Source organism: Bipolaris victoriae, assembly GCF_000527765.1.
Source record: "Bipolaris victoriae FI3 unplaced genomic scaffold scaffold_96, whole genome shotgun sequence".
Lineage (NCBI taxonomy): Eukaryota > Fungi > Ascomycota > Dothideomycetes > Pleosporales > Pleosporaceae > Bipolaris > Bipolaris victoriae.
The window spans coordinates 87,239-110,973 of record NW_014575296.1 but is presented as its reverse complement, the minus strand read 5'-3'; the positions used below and the strand labels follow the sequence as shown (position 1 = coordinate 110,973).

The following is a 23,735-nucleotide window of genomic DNA, read 5'->3' as shown; positions in this document are numbered from 1 at the left end:
TTCTCATCTCACGGAACGGGGAAGATTCCAATTGCTTGCATGGAAAACCACGTTGTGTGTGGATTGTTCGGTTTTTTTAACCGAAAACCTTATTTTTTCCCCATGCACATAGCCTCTCCCATCGGATATATGATAACGGGTTATCCACGATTTTAAGGCTTACGTTGGACGTTGGGGTCCGGGGGGGTAGCGGTCGATTTACTTACCTTAATAGGGAAATCGGCTCGACGGATTGGGCATTGCCGTCTTTTTTTTGGTACGGATATAGGTAATGATCGTTTTTGGCTTAGTGAATGAGGATTTCATGTTGGGAAAAGAGTTGTTCTGCCTACATTGGTATATCCGCCATGCGTGTCTACGCTTCCGTGTCTATTATTTGTGTGTACCGCGCAAGCCGATTTTTCGACACCGTGGAAAGGGTTTTTAAGTTTGAGTGCGGAAGAAGCTTTCTTGGAGTTTTTCTCCTTGATTGACTACTGCAAAACCGATTTCTGGGCCAACTGTGTATTTGGTTGCTTGAGATGGCCCGTATCAGTCATTATACACAATTGCTCATGATTGAATTTTTTTACTAACCCTACTTTCTCTGCACTCTCTTTGTTTCAGGCCATGTCATTAAGAAAGTTAGCCTATAAGGCAGTTATCTGTCTATCAGAACTGCTTTGTTGTACATGTTGGCCTGATTTGATACACAATTAATCTTGACTAGCATCACTGGGAATAATTTTTATAGATTCTTTTATCACACAATATATTGCAACTTCAACTGTTGTTTATGTTTGGCGTCTAATATATGAAATTGTTTTCCGAGAAAAAAAAAAGACAAGTCCTATATATTTTACGCAATACGATAAAAGGGGAATTACGCAAATTATTTAAGTCGTTGCTTGGAACTGTGAAGCTAGATTTGTAAGATCGGTGATTATCTTTTTGGATTTCGTGTGGACCGAGATATTTGTTTCCAGTAGCTCATGAAAATTCGATGTGGTTACGAAGTGAAGTGATCAGAGTATATTATGACTATATGTATATCGAAACATGAGATATTCTCGGTGCTAAGTCTAGAATGGAGATTTCCAACATGTCAATTATGAATTTTCAATGATATTGCTCAATATTAGGGACCAGCGTAATGGAATCAAGATGATCGCAATTCAAAATAGTACTTTTGTGCTTTGGAATTTTGATGTCACGAAAATTGCGGAATATGAGTGGGCTCTGTTCAAAGGCAGGATATTGTTGATGTAAATCTCTGAGCCGAAGCTCTGAGGTTTCTTTGCAGGCTTCTCACTGGAATTCTTTTACTTTGACTGCAAAGTAATTTTTTGATACTCGATTCTGGCAGGTTGGGATGTGGCCTGCTATTCTTTTCTGAGATGATTAATCTAATACGCTATACAGCAAACATATAAAACCAAGTCAAGTAACAAGTCATCAGAGAGAGCTCAGTGAAGGCAGGGTACAACTTGTACGGTAGCACTGTATGCATGGTAGAAAACGCAGTGAAGTGATATGTTGGAATAAGAACGTATCACTGAAAAACTACTTGGACAACTAAACGTCGCATGTTCTACATGAATGATTTCTGAATTACAGAGGAACCTAGCAGCATTCTGAATCACGTATACCAATCTACATACAGACGAGACCAACATATTCAGCTTTCAATCACCCGAGGCACATTCCTCGAAACCCCTCACCTCACCTCAACAACAAGCCACCTTCATCGTATCGACGATATTCTCTAAATTTCCCGTTTACAATATACATACATCCGCCCGCTCCCCGTCAATCCTCAAACGCCATAACAGCCTCAATTTCCCCCCAAACCCTCCAAAAAGCAGCCATTACAAAACCCGCAATCCAACGCCAAACCCCTCCCATTCCCCGGATTCTCATTTCGAAGTAACATTCTACGCAGGGAACATGAAAAAAACAACCCGAGAAAAAAAAAGAATCAGTCGATGCACCCACGCAATCCCCTTCTTCACAGCAAACAAGGAACCCTTCTCTGATCCAAAAAAAATCCCGCCCCCAAACCCCACGACAAAAACGACAAGAACCCCCACATTCCGAATCGAACGTTCGATGCAGCGACACACAGCGCAGACTAAGAATCCTTCACCTCCTCATCGTCTGGTCTCTCTACCCCCATGTAGCACATGAAACCCCCCATTCTGCAGTCGCAATCCAAAGCGGTCTAAATAAGGTACTTTCCGCATACCCTTTCTTTCTATGACCCCCCGATTCGCACACACACACACACGCATCATACGCCCTGCCATCTTTCCGATTGGAGACAAATGTAGACATACGATGCGTTGTGGGGCGGGGCGCGGCCGATTGCGATCGAAACCACGGGTATTTATTGAGGGAAGCAAAGGGTGGAGACATGCAAAGGGGAGGAGGAGAAAAATAACTGGTCACTATATGTATGTATGTATGTATGTTGTATGCAGGATTAGCTACAAGGGGGAGAGAGGCGGAAACGGTAGAAGTATACAAGGGAAGGGGAGGGGGTAGGCGAGAAGGAAGGGGGGGGGGGAGACAAGGACCGGCATCCTCTTCCCTATACCCGCCCGCCCGAAATGTAGGGTAAGAAAGAGAAATCCCCCACTTTTTTTTCTTTCTTTCCTTTCCTGCGTTGCGATGGTTTCTCCACTTTTGGAGAGGACAATTAGCGGCCGCATATAGGGTTGGTCTATGTGTACATGGCGAAATGTGAGGCTGATGGTTTGAGAGTGGGTAAGAAAGGTGTGCCCATTTTCGTGTTTTGTGTAACGGGCGATACGGGTTTTACGGGGGCTCGAAAAGTACCTCGTATTCTGAATTTGGAAAAGTGGGATAGCGTGTTATGTACGTTGAGGGGCTTTACGGTCTTATTGTGGAGAATATTTTTTTGGAAGGAAAAAGTAGCTGGGAAGTGTCAGGTGTTGCGTGTTGCCAGGTGAGGCGAGTTTGCGTTGCGTGAATTTTTTTGGGGAGGGGAAATAAGGTGAGTACGTGCGGGTAGGATGAAATGGAGCATGTATAGTACGTCACATGGAGGAATGCAATAGTTGGCTTGGCAATGGGTATGGGTAGTGTCATAATTAGCGGGCTTTTGTTAAGATTTTAGAGTGGTACTATACTACACGTGCTTATCTGGATAGACGTAGGAGAATTTTACTATACACATGTCTTGAACACTGACGCACGCCTAGAATGTACCCTTTTCTTGTGCGACGTTTGATGTCATCTATTTTGGTGAGTTGAGTAATTTTGATGTGTCCACATTTGGCATGGCTATGTGGGTAGGATGAGAGAGGGATTTAGAAGCGAGCTACTAGCACATGCTTGATGCATGATTTTGGGGGCTGACTGCCGTTCGGAGGTAATCGAAAACGATAGTTTAATAATCTACTGCAGCAAAATATTGAGGGATGTTAACTGTGAAGAGCACAATCGTCAAGGCGCAAGAGGGAGAAGGGGTCATGGTCGCCTAGGGTTCAAACAGTGCCCAGCAACTGCACACCGTTCAGAGATGTGATAGAACAAGCGTCAGACCGATGTGTCTTGGCTTTGGGATTTACAAGGCTGATTACTGATCTCAAGAAGGATTCGAGGTTGGCGCGATCCCAGGCGATATCGAATGTTCCGCACAAGGGTTTGTGGCCAACCACGGGCGCCACGTCCAGGGTTGCGGAGGCAAAAAGGCTTGACAACCATGGTGTTTTGGCGAGGCGTTGAGAGGAGCAGCGGTTGCGAGAACAAGGGATGCAGAGGAGGATGGCGACAGCAACAGGCTTGAAGGATGCTGCGGGCAAGGAAGGGCTTGGTTGGGGGTGGGGATTGCGTAGCCACACCCCTTTTTATCATCAAACAGGACAAGTCTTTGAACGGCATGGCAGGAGCCCGGTGCGGGGACCAGGGCCCAGCGTCGCCAGGCGTAGTCGACGGTTTCGTGATGTACAACATACATGGAGGCTGAGAGTGGGTGGCTAGGCTGGAGCGGTCGCGGGCCTTATGGTCACCTCACCATGAGGAGCTGCACGTGCTCCTGGAGGCGTCGCCTGCAAGCCTGCGTATTGCGTGTTGCGTATTAGGTCAATGCATGTGTCGATGCAATCCCACACAAGACCAGCGCCAGATGGCATTATGTATGTATGTATAAACAATCCATAGAGATAGACGAGTGATTTGTGGCTCTGGTTGGGACATGGGCATGGAGCTACTGAGATCTAGGTGTAGAGGCACGGCTCAGTAGGTGCGATTGACGGATTGCGGAAGCGGAAACGGGAGCCGCTCACCGATGAGTACCTGGAGCCATGTGCAGGCCAATTAAGCGCAATCGATCTATTGTTACGGGCGGCGCGACAGATCTGAGGTTTTCTTCTTGCATCTGCGAGTGCATCGGGGCAGGCGGCTGGGGGGAGGGGGCGGGGTGGGGGAGCGGGTGGCAGAGTGGCAGACTGGAGGGCAGACAGAGGAGGGCAGGCGGCGAATAAGGCCGAGATGGGGCCGACCGTGTCGTTGGGGTGGCGCCCGCCTACCAGCTAACCGCCACCACCACCACCACCCACCATCACCACCACAGTGGAAGCAGAAGCGCGTTCAAAGCTCGAGGCGACCAATTCGAGCCGCCCGAGTGGCTTTTCATTGGCGGACCGGGGTGCCGATAGCCGGCATAGTGGCACTACACACCTCTCCCCTACACCTCCTGCGGCCAGGCCATATGCACCTGTCCTATTACACCGCGGCCTGCATCCCAAAGCCGCAGGCACACAGCACCTCGCCAATCTGCGTCGCCATCTGCCGCACATCGTCTTCGGGGAGATCGTGCATCGTCATGACGGCTGTCTGGTCATGGTTGCAGAGCATTGTCGTGTACACCCTCGAGAGTGCTTTCGTTCCAAACCACCTCTACCTCTGCCCAGGAAGAGCACGGCCCCGCCCAGGCCTCGACACAAATGCTGTGTATGCCACACCACACTTGTTGTTGTTCCTTTTCGAGCGCTGTGCATCGGATGCTGTCACAGATCCTGATAACCGTGCCCGAAAAGGTAATAGCAGGGACTCCGAGGGTCCCTCCCTGGTGGGGCTCCTCAAAATACATACACTTCGGCGATCTCTTTGATACCAGCGCCGCAAGCACTGACTAGCCCATACTGCACACGTCTGTACAGGCCGTAGGTGACGGTTGACTTCCCATCTTGCAAGCGCATCGCGACATGGCCGTGGGATACTCTAGTCTTGCTATGTATTTGGAAGGATTGTACTTAGCCCATGGTTCGGTGGCCGGTAACCGCGACAGGCGAGCGCGGTACCTTTTTCGTCCTGGATCAATTAACCTATTACTGAAGTGTCAGCAAGTAGACATACACCTGCATACCGACATGCCTGCAATGTACTCGCCGTCTCTGCCTCTCCACCCATCCACCCACCATCGTTCGCGGTCCCGCTATTTCGGATCGTTCAGGCACATCGGTATCGCATTTTCAGATCATGCACCTCAGCTCTGTTCGAGTTAGCCTCGTTCGCATAATCCCTGCCCCTCATGCGCCTGCCTCGTTGATGTGACACAAACTCGTCATTGTCATCTTCCGAATGCAACCTGCGCCTGTCTTTTGACGCCAAGCGCGCTAGCTTGTAGTCGCGTAATCCATAGGCCCTGTCCTGGGTACAGCACAAAGAAATCCCTGATCAATGGGCCGACAGACATGCAGCACAGTCTTTCTGTCCAAAGATGAACACACACATCTGACTCCACGGCCAACCTGACTCGTGGCACACACACACACACCACACCTCTGTAATCCCATCATGTCGCTCATCTTGGTCGCGAAGATTCCAACAGCGCCACCCACCACACGACCAAAATAACCCACACAACATGGGACCGCCACGTTGGATCGTACTCTACACTCTACGCGAGCCGTGATCGTCCCTCCTTTACAGAAGCCAGCATGGCATCGAGGCCTCTGCCCAAGTACGTATGACTATTCCTGTGTCAGCGCGAAGCTTGCTGCAAGTCCTGCATCCAACCGGCCCGTCATGTCGAGTTTCAAGTCATTTGACCCTACCCATGCAATATATTCTCTCTATGGGGCAGCGGGACTGTGTGCACCCTGAGGCCCAGTGTTATAAACCTCCGAGCGTAAAGACGAGGGTGAGGGCAGGAGTTGAGAGCTAAATAGGCAGATGGATTCGGACCTTCAGGTTGGCAAAGGGTCTGGATGCAGGGATATAGAGGAGGCCTGAGAAGAAAAAAACCTGCAAAAGGATGAAAAACAACAGATTGTCAGCGTGGTGATTACCTGAGGCAAGCGCCCATGATCCCTTCCACGTGTTGTGGCACGTTGCGGCTCGCTGCAAAGCAAAGTCTGACCCGCTTCAGGCTGAATGAAATCGAAACAATTACTGCGAAACAGTCTATCTTGAATCCAGCAGATGCAGCACAGCTTGCATCCAACAGACCTTGGACTGGTCGCGGGAACAGCTGCATGACACTACCGTATCTCGCATGACAACATGGTCGATAACCATACGATGCCGTGCATTGCATCTCAACTGGCCAGAACGCTTGTCTCGCTTATATGCATCTTGGAATATTTGCGGTGAGAGTGGGTTATATGCCCATAATGGCGAGATAAGTCTACTCATTGGGGCAACACAGCCGAATGCGAGCCTATGATCGTCTTGAATCCTTCTGGAATCCACCTTCGATTTTACCCGCCTGAGCAAATGTAATGCTCGAGTTTTCCTTGCTGCCGGCACAGCCCATGACTGCCAAACGATGTATGTACGCAGATGCCGGCAGAGACGATCGAGAGATACTCATGCATGTTTTTGCTGTAGTATGACGCATGGATTTATCCGGACCATTGTCTTTGATCCTCGTGGTCGGATCAACGTCGGAATTAGGCTTTGTTCCGGAGTGTTGGAAGCAGCAAGGGATAAGTACGGTCAAGGTCTTCGAGGCCTCTTCCCTGCGCCAGCTCGTCCGGTGAGGAGTGACGCTGCACTGCGAGAGAGGTGCGGGTGCGAGATCAGGCATGGTTGACATTGGTCATGCAGCACAACAGGAGGCCTCGGCGGTGTGCACGGCGTCCGGTATGCGGTTGTTGACCTGCACAGCAATAGAGAGCCAAATCTACACGAGGGGTAGAGGAGCGGTGACATCTGGCTCTGCCGGCTGGAACGTGGTTGTTGCTACTACGTCCTGACATGATGCGGTGAGCGGTTGCGTGACCCGAGCCATTCTCGAGGCGCCTAGAGGAGTGCATGCGTTTGATAGATGCGACCATAGACAAGGGCGACCGCATTGTCACATACTGTTGTATGTAATGTGTGTATGTGTGCGTATGGGGGTGTGGGTGGGTGTGTGCAAGTAAGTAGGAGGAGGGCAGGGAACATGGTTCATCCACGTCGTCAGCGGGCGGGGAAGGACTCGGGCCTGTCCGTTTGGACACTTGACACTGCCGCTGCCTCGATCTTCTAACCCAGGTGAGCCTGACAGGACAAACAGTGCGCCTTGACGCAGCGGGTGGGAGATCCGTGTGTCCTGGAGAGATGGCCCTAACGACTGACGTGCATGCTATGAACTAGTGGAAAGCTTTGAGCGACCCGCCTGGGGAGTGAGCAAGCCTGTCCAGAGGGCTTTCTGCAAGGATGACGGCCAGACTAGTGGGTGATCGCAGGTCGCATTTGCCCGAACAAGGGCCGCGGCTTCTTGCCGATGGTTCCGCGCACCGCCGCCGCTGCTGCCGTCCGCATCGCTGCGCTTGGACCAGCGCATGATTGAAACATCGACTGCACGCTATCAAGTCCATCTGGCTTGTCGTGATGCTGACCACAACGAGCCCTCGCGCCACCCTAGCTTCCGCAATGATGCCCCATTGGGCCCGTGGCCATGGCCGTTGTGCAATTGGCCTGCCAGCCCTATCCTCTCCATGACCCCCGACGAGGAATCCTGTCCTTGGGGCGGCCATGTCACTCGACACCGCTGTCCTGTGCTTGTGCTTGTGGCCACGATACTCTACATGCATGCCATCTGTATACTACCCACCAGCGGCTCTCCAGCCTCCGCCGACGGCCTGCCGCCGCCGCCGCTCGGCGATCTCTAGAAGGGGGAGATGAGGCAGACGAGGCCATCTCGCCATAAGTCCAGTGCATGTTTGAGGCTACTGCAGGTCCACCATTCGGGATGCTGAATTTCCTAACAAATTCAGCCACTCATCCACAGCCGTCATAGCCACTGGGCCAGCAATACGCAATTGAGAGGAAGAGCCGTCAAGACAATAGGGACCCCCTGTGCTTGGTGCCATCGTGGCCAGCACCGAGGTCCAAGCAGCGCCTCGCTAATCGGGGCAGTGAAGGGTCTCTGCAAGGCTCCCGTGTGGCACAGATTACATCTTGATGCCAGCAGCTAGGTGCAGGATCCATGTCAAAGGGGGCTTGTCACTTCCCACGCGCATCTCAACACACGAACGGTGAGGCTAGGCGGACAAGTGAGGGGAGGGGGGGGGGGAGGGGGTCCTTATGCCAGAAGCAGCTTCGAGTGCATGTTATGATGATGTGGATGGCGACTCTGCTTCACTGTGGCCGTCTCAAAATGGGCATTTACACATGTCGAGGAAACTGCGTCCATGTTGCATGTCGCGCATACACTTCACCATGTCTAGTTCAGACGCAGACAGACAGTGAGTAAAAGTAGAGGGCTGGTATGAGCGCAAGGTCGGCATATCGGAATCCCGTGCTCGGTCAGAGCTCTCGCTTTAGTGTACGTCAATGCTCTAGCAGAGTGATGTTGCAGATGGTTGAGCGTCCATGGCATTAGCCTGGGATTGCAAATAGGTCATGGTAAAACGGTCGTAATCAGGCTGCTCGTGATCGCCTGCGACTATCTCGGTACCCGCAAAAGCCACAGGCGTGCTAATCGGGTAAGGAGGGAGATTGAGAAATCTGGTACTAGAGGCCGTTGGCTGCGACTTGAATCGCGCAATAGCGACGGTGCACCAGGCAAGAGTCGACGGGCAGGTAGCGGGGGCCCTAGAGCATGTCGGCGACGATAACGCCACGGGAGATCTGAGTTCACAGGTGGAGACAGCTGATGGCGGGTTGCGATGGGGGGTTTGATCGTCTGTGACACCCCCGGCGTCTGTCCACTGCTACTGACGCCCTGAGGAAGGTTCTAAACGTGGCCAGGACGCGGATAGAAGGGTGTAGCAGAAGCATTTCGACCTAGTACTAACCCGAATCGAGGGGCAGGTTTCCGTCCGACCATGGCCGTGGGATGGATGTCGTGTTTCACAGTTGCCGTATGGCGTGAATAAACAAGTCGAGTTGGGCGACGAGGAGAGGAGCCTGGCTTGGCGCAGGGCACGTGACGCCGCCCACCTCCACGGCTGCCCCATTCCAAAACTTTGTCTGTCCGCGCAAACACCCATCTTCCAAACACCGACCAGTGCGTCGAGCACAGTTGAATTGCGCAACCAATGCCTTGAGCATCCGCGCTGATGGCGTTGTACGCCAGGGACCTCGACCTAGCGCCCAGGAGGTGGGGCGGTACGGCCATCCACTGCCCCGTATGACAGTCGGGGGTTCCCATACAAGCTAAAGGCAGCTAACGTCAGTCGGGAAAGTTACAATGACTTTACGTCCGGGCGGAACTACAGATTACCTAAGGTACTGCGCAGCCCGGGCGTGCAATTCGCGGCTATCCTCTGATGAGCTTATTCGCTTTCTCCCATGATTGGCGCTCCGAGGGGGGCTTCATATGCGGTCCCGTCAACGCCCCGGGAAGAAGCGTCGACCGCCACGACGCCGGCCAGTGTTAGATGCAATAGCGCAAATCTGCAACCACGTGTGGTTGTACGGCACACCGAGGGCCGCGCTCGACACTACGCTGCCACACCAAGACGAGAGGCAAGCCACGATAAGCCTGCAGGCGATGATCCTCACTGGGATTCCCAACCAGGCCTGCCTAATTCCCGTGCCTGTCGGAGAGGTCCAACGCGCACACCACCGTCGAAACAAGTGGCAATGTTTCGACAGCCTCATGCGACTCCAACCACGCGCCGGAAACGTGTGTCAGAGCCGTGCCAGAGTCGCTGAGCGCCGTTGACCCTCTCTCATGGTCCACCCACCCCATTCAGTGCGTGGTTCTGGAGAGCTACTATGGCGATCTATGTTTCGCCCAATCGAGCGTGGCTTGGGCGGCCTCGATGGGACGACCCCCACACTGCACATGAGACGGCGACGCCATGGGTCTGTTCACACCTGGGACAGTACCCCGGTTCTGCCCTGAGGCTACATCCTGGTCGCATGTCGTGCCCCGTAACCCCCCCATAGCGCCCCCTGCCGGTCAGCTCTGCACTAGAACCACCATCCACCACTGCTTGGCCTGCATGCGAGAGCGATGTTCCTTGTCTCTCCTGCTGCAAGCATGTCCGCTCCAGTCTCTAGGCCACACGGGCTCCACAACAATCACCATCCTTGCTTTGCGGGATGCTCAAGTGGTAGTGCATCTGGCTGGCCCTTCCCGTATGTAAAGACCCAAAAGGCTCCCCAATCCCAACCAGATCGATCGAACAAATCTACAATACTCCCACGTCATCCGATCTTGTATCTCCATCTCATCACCCTGTTGCCGTCTTGATACCCTCTTTTTTCAAAAAAGCCCCCGGCCCAAGCCGTACTTACCACTTTCTCTCCTGCTTTATCCCCCCGCCCGTCTCATCCGCGGACTATACCCTCAGTACCTCACCGTCTGCTCTGTGGTACCAGCTTCTTTCCCTTAGCATGGCCGCTGTTGTTGCATCTCATCAGTCTGGTCTTTGGCAAGAACGACGGGAACCTCCTTATCAAATGCCCAACATGCACAGCTCTAGCATGATCCCTCAGTACGACACTTCGCGTGCCGCCACCAGCGCGCCAGTCTCGCGGAGCTTTCAGCCCACCTCCACACAAATGGACATGAGCATGCCTCTCTACTCTTCCAATGGCCTCGCCACCACTGTCCCCTACCAGCCGGGACAATTCGCATACGACGCCACGTCGGTGAACCCATACACTATGCAACAGCCGTCATACTACCAGTCGAGTATCCCACATCCTGTGTCCTACCCTCCATCGACCGATGTCCAGCAACTTCCAACAGTACGAGACAGCCGAAATCTCTTCAACCCTCTGGTCAAGGCCGAAAGCACGTCGCCTCTCCAGTCGAACCCGATATATGGCGAAACATCCTACCCATCCGGCGCTAAGCGTTCCAACTCTGTCCCGACAGAAGGCACTTCTGTTCACTTCTCGACCGATGTAGACACTCTGATGAAGGCCATCCAAGCAAAACAGACAACCCCTTCCGAGCCAGCAGAGCCCAAGGTACGTACTCAGCACTGTTTGAAAGTCTATTGTCTAATCAGAAAGCAGGAGGACACCACCAAGCCTTCTCAAAAACCTCGCAAGCGCTATCAATGTACTGTCCCTAACTGCAACAAGAGCTTCTACCAGAAGACTCATCTCGAAATCCACATCCGCGCTCACACTGGAGCTAAGCCATTCGTAAGGCTATTGTCACGTTCAACTATTTGTACCAATCTGACCTCGACTGTAGAACTGCAAGGCCCCAGGTTGTGGACAGTCATTCTCTCAATTAGGTAACCTCAAGGTGAGTTCTTCCACTGCCACCTGTCCACATAGCATACTAACACGTTCAGACACACGAGCGACGACACACTGGCGAACGACCCTACAGTTGCGATATCTGTGGCAAAACCTTTGCTCAGCGGGGCAATGTACGAGCACACAAGATTGTGCACCAGCAGATCAAGCCCTTCACCTGCAAGCTCGACGACTGTGGCAAGCAATTTACTCAACTCGGTAACCTCAAGGTGTGTACTGCGGAGAACACCTCGATTCTGCAAGCAGACACTAACAGAACGCAGTCACACCAGAACAAATTCCACGCCACTACCCTCAGATATCTCACGACAAAGTTTGCAACCATCAGCATGGGCGACTGGGTGTCCAAAGAAGACAAGGAGCTCTGGGAGTACTTTGCATCTCTATATAAGAACTCCAACAAGGGCATCAAAGGTCGTGGCAAGGACAGGCGCATCTCAGCCATGTCATCGTCCGCCTCGTCTTATCCTTCATCGTACCCCGCCATGCCAATGGCCTCAATGTCCCGAAGCTATGGTGGATCTTTCCACCACAGCAGCGAACGTAGCAGTCGAAGCTCCTCCATGTCATCTGATACCATCCAGCGAGTGGACAGCGGATACGACTTCAACGTTCCTATGCCAACAGGATACCATCAACCTCCGGCCAGTGGATATGACGATATGGTGTTCCCGGAGCGCAAGCTATATTAAACATTTCCTCGACACGATGGTCGACTTTTCCTACGGGCTAGGGGGTTTTTGGGCACGGTTCAGGCGTTATGGGACATTGGCGCTGGTTTACAGTTGGGGATTTGAGGCAACGGGTGATCAGTACCCCAGCTAGCGCAGCAAAGGGCACTGCCTTTCATTTCACATTGGTCTTTAGACGGTAGTCTCATGGCATCGCTACACGTTAACAGTAATGTCTTTCACGCATTTCCATGTATCCTTATGCGCTCGATCGCAACCAAAAAAATCATGTATACGTATCAGAGCTAAGGGGTTTGCTGTTTGTAGCGGCGTGTATGCGCTCAACATTGTATCAATAGTTTCACCAGTAGGATAGCAATCAACTTGGGGTCGAACAAGATACCCTGTAAACTGTCTGGTCTGATGGTGCGCCGCAGTCACGAGACTGGGGGTCCAGATGTTGCGTTGTGCAAAGACACTCACCGCTTGATGAGCAGTAGTGAGCTAAAGCCGACATACATTGCGCATGCTTGCTGCAAGACAATCCTTCGACCTCACCACAGCTGGCTTCCAGTCGCCACACACCACATCGTTTGTAGGGGGGAGCATATGCACTTACGATGTCGACAACGGGAAGCGAGGTGCGCCCGGGGAGTTTAATTGTAGGGGGTGTGGCAGGATCAGTGACCTTGGGTACAAGAGTCGGGATTGCTGAGGGGATTGGATAGTGACAGGACAGTTTGCCGCGATGAAGTCAGCCAGTATAGGGACGTGATTGGATGGCAGTCTGTCCGCCTGTTCCGCGACTAAGAAGCAGCCTTGATAGGGAGAGTCACGTAGCGCAAGTTACATGGCAGTGCCTGACAAAGCCGCACGAAACGACCAGGTGGTCAAACCTTGCGTGGGTAACTTTGCAGAATCTGAACAGCTCAGCAGCAGCAGTGCGGGTGCAGTTATCCGGTCAGGTTGCAGAGACGCTGATGATAAAAGACACTGACTAGCAATCTCGTAAGGCTGGTAGCGAGTGGACTCGAGTAAGAGGGTTCCGTCTCCACCCAGAGTTGCATCGCGGAACCTGGCATCAATGAGCTTGTTGAGCGCTCATTGGCCCGGCAAGAAAAGATGCTCATCCTGCACTCCCGGTGACAGCCAGATCTCAGACTAGTCCACTTCTTGCCTCCAGTTTCAGGTCGACATGTACATACAAGCATGTCGATGGAGTCTTGCCAAAACGGCCGCTCCAAAGTGCGGCCAATGACTAAGTCTTACACTCTACGCTCTGGGCACCGTGGAAAAATATGCTCCGTCCGCCTCCCCTGGTCAAGCAAGAGGCAAAAAAAAGGAGGGTTCAATGTCGCCATCGCGCGGACCATCATTCTCGAGATACGTCACGTTGGCGTTGTTATCGCTGGACCATGACGTTGGGAAACGTGATGACGATGCGAACGCCCAAAGGAATTTGGGTCAAAAGCCTCACTTTTTCTTATTTTAGCTTCGAGGCCAAATGCTCACGACCAAGGCCACGAAGCCACCGACAAAAAGTCGCTCGACGGGTTGACACTTGACGCTTGACATTTGACACCTTGGCCCCTCCTAGCCATGATCAGCATCCGTGCTAGCTGTCGATCTCTTTTGTCTACGCAGGTCCAGAGCCCTTTGCTACCTGAGGGATGACGTCGTCGTCTGCGCCAACCAGCCAGTCGCCAGGCTGGACATGGGGCGGGTGGGGATTTTTCCACCTTTGGCAAGATAGATGGCCATGAGTCGGGGTTGCGCAGCCCGACGAGCAATCACAGGTACGTACATACCTACACATGCCTACATACAATAAAACGGATAGCAAGCAAAGTTTGGACCCGCTGTGGGGGCACCGGGGGGGCGATTCAGAGGCACCACTAAGAATCCACCTGGTCTATAGTCTAAGTATGCTCTACCGAAATTCTACTAGTGGTCAGCCTCCTCATACCCACGTCCTTGCCCAACCTCACAAAAGTTACGCAAAACGGACGCGAAAGATATGCCTCAACCCGCCTCATCTACCAAACGGGCTTCGTGATGAGACTTGCTCTGACTTTCGTTTACGAGTGGGGTGTGGGGGGAATTGATTACAATATTGCGCGGCCCGGCAGAATCACGTATGTTGCGTTACCCCAAACAAAGTGTCACTGTTAGCCTTCCATACGCCACCTCGTGTCTCTCTCTCCTTCACTTCCTCACCCTCGTCCTTCCCTTACCACCCACGCCTGATTGCGGTATACGGTACGAATAAACGCGCGTCCCCCGCCCTCTACTAATTCGCCATGATTTTCCGGTAGTTTTCCTGTAGGTCGTGCTGAAGCTCCGCAGCGGGCCGCTGTCGCAACCGCCCGCAAAGGTCGCCGGCAGCGCACATGCCGTCTGGGCCGGTGTCAATCATCAACGCCTTTGTAGACAAAGTCGCCGTTGCCCCCGTCAAACTTCCAGCCTTTGGCCTGCTCATCCCTGGCCGTTGGGTTACTTGAAACCCTTTGATTGCGGCTTACCGATTCGTCGGGCTCTCATTTCGCCCTGTCCCATACCGAACCTAGTCCACCTGAAAGAGAGCCGTCCGAGTCAGTCAAGGTTTGGCCCTGGGTACCTGTGAAAAAAGCCCAAGCCTTACTCGTGACCGCGGGCCTCACTCCGCCGACAAGGTATCTGAGTCGTGCCACAGGCGGGGCGGAATGGAGACCGAATGCGCTGAAGGCGAATGCGAACAAAAGGTGGGTCAAATCCATCTCGAATCGGCCACGCAAACATCGCCAGTGTCAAAGTATGCAAACCAGTTTGGTTATCACCAGTACTCCGCATTGTGAACGTATTGTGCAGCCGGAAACGGCTGCTCCATGCGCTGTGCGCCGTTCAGAAAACATGCACCGCTTGCAATCCAAAGCCTTTCTCGCAACATTCGATCTATCATCGATCGCCCCGATCCTAGCAGCACCCCCGGCCCCAGCTACCAATATTTTACTACATTTCTCTGCCTTTGCCTCTTGTTTGGACGTTAACTACTACACCGCGTTGGTACCCATTCCTAGGTTCATGACTCTGCAACTCCACTCTCGCGCTGCGAACCTATGGCCTGAAACCTACGTCAAAAGTCACACGACGCTCATCGCCTTGCCAAAATTGGCCACCTTTGACTCTCCAATAAATTACAGGCACCACATGCAATGTCTTTCTGCAGTACTTGCCCGGAGAATTTCGCGCAAAATGCAGGGTTTGTATGGCGGCGGAACAATATATCCTATGCATGCTCGTTGCTGCATGCCAATCCCTAAATGACAAAGGCCTCGAAGAATGTAGAAACAAGACCGCGCGCTATGGAGACATCGTGATCGCCTTGGGTCGGCGAGGTGATGATCGTGGTCTGATTCATGAGCGCGCACATTATGCTCTCGACCATCTTGGTACAGGCCTCCACCTCACTGTCTATGCACGTCTCACTTTGACATTAAAGAAAACCTCCACCTCGACCCTGCCAAATTTCTTGCTACTTAATCAACTGTACGCCTTACACGTGGGCTTCGTGTAACGACTTTTCCTGCTTGGGACGAGCCATAACCGTTTTGGGACCGACGTGCAGTCGTGCGACTGCTTCATCCAACACGTCGGACTTGGAGGTTCACCAAGTCCAAGCTACACCATTTCTGGACTCCAACCCAACGTTAATTGGGTCATAGGCATAGATGCGTCATGCATCCATTCCCCTTCTTCATGATTATACTATCGCGTATGCGATTTGCACCTCGCACTCGCATCTCAAAAAAAAAGTTGAAGATGAGTTTATTGCTTCGGCCAAGTCCGCCTGTGTGCAGTTTTTCCTGCATTCCGGATGTCTCCGTTGTCATCGTCCTTTTGCGGACATTGATGCGACTTGTAGACATGCTGACCTCAATTTTCATACGTCTTGGTCTCCTATCCGCCTTGTCCTATGCTTCCGAACAGTTCCATTATCAATATTTCTGTGACCATTGACATGCTCTATAGTTCCAAATGCATCCAGTTGCAATGCCCGACCTTCCTCGCAGGAACGGTGGCGGTCACACAGCATCTGATAGCACGCCTGATGAACATGTTCAGGTACCTGTGAAGCAGAAGAACATCGGAACTAGTCTGTACATGAAACGAGTGGTATGTACCTGCAGCGCCTGTACAAATGATCATGTGCCTGTCAGACAGTGGGTTTTCGTGGGATGGTGGGAGCCAGGGCGTGGTGTGACTGTGATCGAGACCTGCATATGACGCAGGAAGGCTTTCGGAACGGGGAGCCTGAAAACTCAAATGCAAAATTGTGGCTCAGCAACGAGAACAAAATAGGGGAGAAGAGAACTGGGACTTGGCGAGAACGTAAGTGGAGTTGCTTTGGCGAAAGTTTGACATTGATGATGACGAAGGACTGATAGGCCTACCACCAATTGGGGCGAGAATCCGTTGGCCGCTGCTGCTAATGACTTACTATCAATTTGAAAGCGGCTTTGCGCATACCGGCGTCATCATTTCCTTGGACATGGCGGTCACGTGCAGGAACACAGGCGGCAGTGCGCACCTCTACAGGCGGCAGTGCGCACCTCTACAGGCGGCAGTGCGCACCTCTACAGTCGTCACTGCAGCATTGAACCCACGCGTGAATCACAACACCTCGTCTTTCTCTTGTGCTCTTGTTTGATTTTCCTGACGCTTCCCAAGGGCCAGTTGTACGATAAGCTTATCACGTCATACCCACGCCAGACAAGTCTTTCAGGCACTATATGGTACCGGCCGCGCTGTCAAGCACAAGGAGCATGCATGCGCGGAACTTTCCATGTTTATCTCTAAGACCAATACCCATTCCTTTGGTGCTCTCTGTTCTGCAACCTCTACGTCTCTTCCTGCTGATACTTCTGCTCTGCGCCGATTCTGCCGCGGCATCATGACGGCACGCTCACACGATACACGATACACGACACACGACACACGACGACATGAGACAACCAAATCCCTGTACAAGACTGCATCGTAATGCCAGCACTTCATACATCTGTATACGTGGACCGTACATAGAGTATGTGATGACAGGAGTGCATCGCATACGTGGTTACCAGCACCATTCGGCCAAATACAATGCCCAAGCATGATCCTTAACAGCCAGCATACATGAAATCAGCAGACCTGATGCCATGTGCTACGGTAGATGCGCTGTCTTGCTGCTCAGGCTGCCGAGGACAAACTGTAATCCCATGGTACGAGTGCACAGGGGCAACATCTTACTACCTCGGGAAGGAGCCATATGCCATTCCTAAGGCAAAAGGAAAAGGAAAAGGCAGCAAATCACATCCTAAAGGATACATGGCGAAGCATGACTGGATGAAACTGGATATTTGACAGACCAGGTACCCTTCCTATGCCTTGGGCTCCGCGGACCTCTTTTCCGCAATGGCCATAGATCACAATGGGCACCACAGCAGCTCACTAGAGCAAGGCGCGCAAGTACAATCCGCAGGTCTTCGGGTGTGTACTCGTGCGTCTGGGTGTGTGGGTGTGGAGAAAATGGCCATGATGACACGCTGCATGCGCGTTGACATGCAGTAGCTGAGCATGTGTGTACATGTATGTAGCAGTGGGGAAGAAAAAATCCACGCTGTGTATACAAGGCTTACTGCAGAAAATTTCCTTGGTCGCAAATCGACTGCATTCCATTCGTCTAACACCGCCAATATCTGCATCCTTTACCCTACGAAAACGCAATTTGGCCACACGAGATGCAGGCAAAGAATCCTCACCGGACGAGATCTTCACTGCGACGTTTCCTGTCAAAACTGTCCCTGTTTGCTGCATACCACACACCTTTGCGCTTCCCCCCTGTTTAGAGTTTGTGGCTAGGGTACGTACATTGGACGTACATGCTACAGCTGACCCTGACCCAGAAACTTTATTCCAAGATGAACAAGTCTAATCCTTACAAAGACAGGCAAGAAAAGAATAGCCTCCTTTTTCCGCTTCCCCCCCCCCCCCACACACACACACACTTTCCGATCGGTACCGCCGATGGCCACCTGACCCTCGGAACAAGTCCCTCGATTGCCTTGCAAGCCGCCTGAGATGTCCAAAGAATGGCGTAGACAAAGCCGAGTGGCCCCATGATCGCTGCACTGCTGTTGGTCACCAAGTTTTCCAATTTCCCTATTTGTATTATCGCCACTACCAGGCCCTTGAATCCATGGTATCGCTCGCTTGGGCCCCTTTGAACCAGTCCGGTAGTCAAAGAAAAAAGGCCTTTTTTTTTCTGCGCATGTACGTATGGGAGGTAGGCTGCAAGCAAGCGCTTCTTACTTACCTATCGCTTACACATGTATGTATGTCTTGCCCTTTACCCGTACCAACCGCCTCGCTTAATACGTAGCGTAGCTCTTCCCACTCCCCCCCTCCCCCCCCTCGCCCATTCCCCACCGCCGCGTTTCCCCCCGCCGCCGGCTGCCCAACCCCCCTGTTGAGCTGAACTCTCTGTTCAACAGTTCCAACAGCCCCTAGCACGGCGGCCGCGCTTAGCGGCACGCCTCGGCATATTGATGCGACGAGCCTGGGTAGAACCGGCCAACCAAGGACATGAACAAGTTTTCTTTGGTAACCTAACGTTGTAGCTGCATGCTTTGCGTGCTCTGCTCTGCTTGCTTGCATGCTTGCGTGCTTTGCGCGCCTCCACTGTCTCTCTGCTCTTCTACTAGCGGTGAAAGATTTACCCTCTATCTCGACTCTTCCGATCTACGTACCAGACATTTGCAAGTGCCTGAAAATTCTCGACTGTGATTGGATACACATCGTCGTGGTGGTGTGGGGATAAGACAAGAAAAGCATCATTGGTCTTTCTTTGCTTTTTTTGCCCTTTCTTCTCCTTCTGCCTCTCTCGCCCTCTTGCCTCTTTCCCATTTTAGCATTCGCGCGACAGGCGTTTGTGGCGGAGAACTGGGCTGTTGGAGCCGAGTCCCCCGCTGGGTTTCTTTTCTGTGGGGATGCAGCGAACGAAGTGGTTTGCGTTGCAAAAAGGGCTTCACGTGAAGTGACTTGTTGCTGTTACATCTAATCTCTCTCTTTCTCGATTTCTCTTGTTTGTTTGTTTTTCTTTTTGTTTTGCGCTCTTTACAAGGTAGAGTAGGATAGGTTTTCGGTACCAAAAATAAGGATCATGCCTGTTACATTTCCCAACTTGCATCCTACATGATATCACACGTTTCTCTTCCCCCCTTCGTTGTCCTCGCATGTATTTCACCGCTGATATGCACGGCGTTGTGCCAGAACCACATGACCTGAAGCTTTTTTGCTCTACATACTACACATATGTACGAAATTCTTACCACGCGCCATTTTTTTGGTTGGTATGAATTGTTGAGATGGGTGTGTGGGTTTCTCACCATTGTAACAATGTCTTTTGATTGTTTGGTTTTCCAACGTACGCGCGCGCGCACATAAACTGGCGGTGTAAAAAAAAGGGTCGTTGTTCAATGGTTCGCTGCGGGATGTGGTTGGGCGTCGTTCATCGGTAAGGCGCATGCTGGGGCGCATAAATGTTGCTGCGAGGAATACATATGTACGTGTAGATGTAATGTACGTATGTATGTACACCTGTATATGCAAGTGTCTTGCAGGGACCATGGTACTTGGGGTTTTGGTGGTGGGGGAGGGTGTTGCTTGTGTTTCCGGTGAGTAGGATGGTTGCGGTATTATTCGGTTATGGGGAAGACGGTGTAGCAGTATGCCACGCGGCGTGGGGAGAGATTTGGTGGCGGGTGGAGCGTTGAGGTATGCGGGTAAGGCGAGGCTGGTGGAGTATGGCTTTTGGGTATGGCTTTCTTGGTAGCATGTGATCATGTAGGAGAGTGGCGGTAGGGTACGACTTCGGGACAAGTCGTCAATGGGGACTCAGTTGTTGGTGTGGTCTTTTTTCTTTTTCTGCTTCTTTGGTTGATGCTTTTCTTCTTGTCGGATGAAGTATGGAGAAGAAAAGAGAGTAATTGTTCTTCACATAATATTTTAAGTCGATGATAGGCTGTGCGTTCTCTATATGCACGATATTAGAAACATGCGTTAGTATGCGTTTTGTATGGCCGAGGACCTTTTGTACTGTTTCCATGTTTCAATAATACACACAAGAATTGTCAAGTTTGACATAGTAATCACAGACTTCTTGGAGTGTGAAGAACGTGGGCTATATATCGTCACATATGTCACATTTATGATATTCATGTAGTCATCTGGACTTATACTCTTGTATATACAGGGCAACATCAATGGAGAAAACAAAACCATAATCATGTCTTCAACATCGTCTTTATCCTTGTGATATCGTTGCAATTGCTACTTTACTTTATCACCTTGTGCTTCAAACCCATATAGCACAAACACCCCATGTACTACCATTCACTTCTCCATACCATATCATTGAGTCCTTCTACCCATTACATATTCCATATTCTTTCACTCTGACCATTCAATTCCGATTTGAGAAAACCAAATTGCTCGTAAACGCGCTGCTTTGTCCTTCTACATTCGATCCAGTGCACATTTTTCTCGCCAGAAACCTCATCACCACATGCCTTTGACCTGCTCTCCATTGCCCAGATCACCGCAAAGACTGTTCCGTTTGCTTTCCATCTCGTGAACCATTCTCCTCTCCTCACTCCCCCGTTTCTTTTCGCAACATCTTCGCCATATCATTCATCCATGATTGCTGAATATCTTGACTCATAGCCCACTCTCACGATAGTCGTTGACAAAAAAGGTCACGTACAAACAACATATCCTGTACCTTCCATAGCGGTGAAATAGCACATAGTCGAATTCGAGGGTATCATTCTACTTTCATCACCACCTCACCTTTTCCCCTTCTTCCCCTTGCCCTTCCCTTTAGTCCCTCCACCCCCAGTAATACTCCTAACATCCTTCTTACTCAAACTCAGCGTTCCCCCTCTAAACTTGCCTATACTTGGTCCACCAACACCTCTCTCCCTCTTCCTCTCCACTTTCTTGCCTGTCGACGCTTTGTTTTCCTTCTCCAGCACAATACCCGCTTCCCTAGCCTCCGCTCTGCGTTTCGCCTCCGTTGTGCGTGCCTTTAGTTCCATGTGTTTGCGCTGGGCCATGGGCATCTTTTTCTGAGTGAATATGGAGCCCTTTGCGCCGAGGGATTGAAGGTGTAGGTCCATTGATTTGTGGCGATCGACACCCGTGGCGGTTAGTGTGTTGGGGGTTGAGGTTCCGGAGGAAGAGGCGGAGAGGAGATGGGATTCCCGGAGGAGTTTCTGGAGCGCGAGATCGTTTTTGAGATTTGAGGCTTCGGTTGTGTCGGCGTCTTCGATTTTTTTGTTCCTCTTTTGGGATGATGAGGTACTAGTAGATTTCGAGGCTGAGGTAGGTGGTTTGGAGGACATGAAAGCTTTCATTTCTGCGCGCTCGGTATCGTCGAGTTCGCGATGGGGGTCATGGTATTCGACTACTTCGACGTCATTTTCGTGGTCGCTGATGCCTGACCAGTCGGACTCTTCCTCGTCTTCTTCTTCCTCATCCTCCTGTACAGGGATATCTTCAATCTTGGGTTTCTTGGGCTCTGTCGGCAGAGGCTTAAACTTTGCTTCGAACGCGCGGCGAAATACTGCTTGGAGATCCTCTGCACCAGAGTCGTCGCCCGAGCCTGACGAAGGCGATGGTGACCGCGATTCTTGCTCGAGTTCGGCGCGTGTGACGCGCTTTCGCTTTCCAAGTGCTGGCGCCATAATTCTATCGTGAGGTGTCGTGGCTTAGCTCGGAGGCGGTAATGGCAATGCGACGCGGTGCGATAGAATCTCAAAAAGTTTCGAGCAAGGGACCTCACTAGCGCCAAATTTGGTTCGGACCTCCGTCTCTCTGAACCCCTCCCCCGCAACACCAAGCGGTCCACATCCAATTCACCTTTTTTACTGCTTGCAAACACATTATGACGCGTTTCCGCCCCTGTATCGACCTACACGCCGGCAGCGTCAAGCAAATTGTCGGCGGCACGCTCAACACTACAACTCCCGACGAACTCAAAACCAATTGGACATCCTCGCACCCCTCAGCATTCTATGCCGATCTCTACAAAAAACATGACCTAACCGGCGCACACGTCATAATGCTAGGTCCTGGCAATGATCAGGCAGCGCAAGAAGCGCTCGAGGCATGGAAAGGCGGCATGCAAGTTGGCGGCGGCATCACCGAGCAAAACGCAGCCGAGTGGATTGCAAAAGGCGCGGACAAGGTGAGCGGTATATGCGCAATTGGCCGGGGAAACGGGGACTTGAGTAGACATCTTGAGGCTAATGGAAGCGCAGTAGGTGATCATAACATCGTACCTTTTTCCCTCGTCAACTTTCTCCATGGACCGCCTGCAAGCTGTGCTGAAGGCCCTCGGCAACGACAAGTCTAAACTCGTCATTGATTTGTCGTGCCGGAGGAAAGACGACAGGTGGTTCGTTGCTACGAACAAATGGCAGACGATTACGGACTTTGAGCTGAATAAAGGTCGGGTCTAGACTCTCTCTTTCTAATATTAACCTGAAGCTGATAAGAAACTACAGAGTCGATAGCTCTCCTCGAACCCCATTGCAGCGAGTTCCTCATCCATGCCGCAGATGTCGAAGGTCTACAGCGAGGTATTGACCACGAACTTGTTGCCAAGCTAGCAGAGTGGTGCAGCATACCCGTCACATATGCAGGCGGAGGCCGCTCACTCGACGACCTGGAGCTCGTAAAGAAGCTCAGCAACGGCAAGGTCGATCTCACCATCGGCAGCGCCCTCGACATCTTCGGTGGTTCCAGCGTCAAATTCGAAGACTGCGTAAAGTGGAACGCTGCACAGCAGTCGTGAAGCCAATAGTATGCTCCGACTCTGAATATCTAGAGAGCCGCATCCCTCAGTACACGCAAATATCAGCATCCCAAAGGAATTGCAAATATAATACATTCTCCTTTTATCACTCTAGAACCTCAAAAGACATTGAAAGCCTTGTGGTCCACAGAAAAAGAAGGGGGGGCTACAAAAGCTACCTTTGAATAGAAAAAGACAGCTTACAGTAGCCATGCAATCAAAAACTCCATTCAAGAGACGAAAGAAAAAAAAACTCCCAAATTCCCCCCATTCCTGCTCCTCCTCCTAATAAAACCCCCCTTTAGAATCGTGTCACTCAGTCAAAGCGTACCAAAGCCCACCTTCATTCCTTTGTTTCCACCACTCATGAGCTTGGAAGTGAATAAAAAAAAGCAGTGTATTGCGCCCGTTCTCGTGCAAAAAAGAAGAAAAAGCGTGTCCAGCGTCGTAGGATTTTGCCCGGGACACTCTCTTCTTTCCTCTCTGTCCTTTTTTTTGTTTGATTTGATTGTTTGTAATGTGTC

The 23,735-nt window shown here is 51.5% G+C and overlaps 6 protein-coding genes across 6 annotated transcripts; 3 read left to right on the top strand and 3 right to left on the bottom strand.

Annotated features, from left to right (window-relative positions):
• Positions 1 to 5,477: 5,477 nt before the first annotated feature.
• COCVIDRAFT_40917 (hypothetical protein) lies at positions 5,478 to 5,874 on the bottom strand (the record flags this gene model as incomplete). The annotated part of the gene is made up of 3 exons (XM_014697549.1): positions 5,478 to 5,497; positions 5,547 to 5,650; positions 5,696 to 5,874. The coding sequence occupies 3 exons, from the start codon at positions 5,872 to 5,874 to the stop codon at positions 5,478 to 5,480; spliced, it is 303 nt and encodes a 100-aa protein (XP_014553035.1).
• Positions 5,875 to 6,667: 793 nt separating this feature from the next.
• Positions 6,668 to 7,036, bottom strand: COCVIDRAFT_29722 (hypothetical protein; the record flags this gene model as incomplete). The annotated part of the gene is made up of 1 exon (XM_014697548.1): positions 6,668 to 7,036. The coding sequence occupies one exon, from the start codon at positions 7,034 to 7,036 to the stop codon at positions 6,668 to 6,670; it is 369 nt and encodes a 122-aa protein (XP_014553034.1).
• A 2,693-nt stretch (positions 7,037 to 9,729) lies between these two features.
• COCVIDRAFT_108811 (hypothetical protein) lies at positions 9,730 to 10,095 on the top strand (the record flags this gene model as incomplete). The annotated part of the gene is made up of 1 exon (XM_014697547.1): positions 9,730 to 10,095. One exon carries the CDS (start codon positions 9,730 to 9,732, stop codon positions 10,093 to 10,095), a length of 366 nt encoding a protein of 121 aa, XP_014553033.1.
• Positions 10,096 to 10,782: 687 nt separating this feature from the next.
• Positions 10,783 to 12,356, top strand: COCVIDRAFT_108803 (hypothetical protein; the record flags this gene model as incomplete). Its single annotated transcript, XM_014697546.1, has 5 exons — positions 10,783 to 11,364; positions 11,413 to 11,544; positions 11,597 to 11,650; positions 11,700 to 11,873; positions 11,928 to 12,356. 5 exons carry the CDS (start codon positions 10,783 to 10,785, stop codon positions 12,354 to 12,356), a joined length of 1,371 nt encoding a protein of 456 aa, XP_014553032.1.
• Positions 12,357 to 21,199: 8,843 nt separating this feature from the next.
• Positions 21,200 to 22,099, bottom strand: COCVIDRAFT_29720 (hypothetical protein; the record flags this gene model as incomplete). Its single annotated transcript, XM_014697545.1, has 1 exon — positions 21,200 to 22,099. One exon carries the CDS (start codon positions 22,097 to 22,099, stop codon positions 21,200 to 21,202), a length of 900 nt encoding a protein of 299 aa, XP_014553031.1.
• A 200-nt stretch (positions 22,100 to 22,299) lies between these two features.
• COCVIDRAFT_108735 (hypothetical protein) lies at positions 22,300 to 23,211 on the top strand (the record flags this gene model as incomplete). The annotated part of the gene is made up of 3 exons (XM_014697544.1): positions 22,300 to 22,602; positions 22,679 to 22,865; positions 22,922 to 23,211. The coding sequence occupies 3 exons, from the start codon at positions 22,300 to 22,302 to the stop codon at positions 23,209 to 23,211; spliced, it is 780 nt and encodes a 259-aa protein (XP_014553030.1).
• Between the last annotated feature and the right edge of the window lie 524 nt (positions 23,212 to 23,735).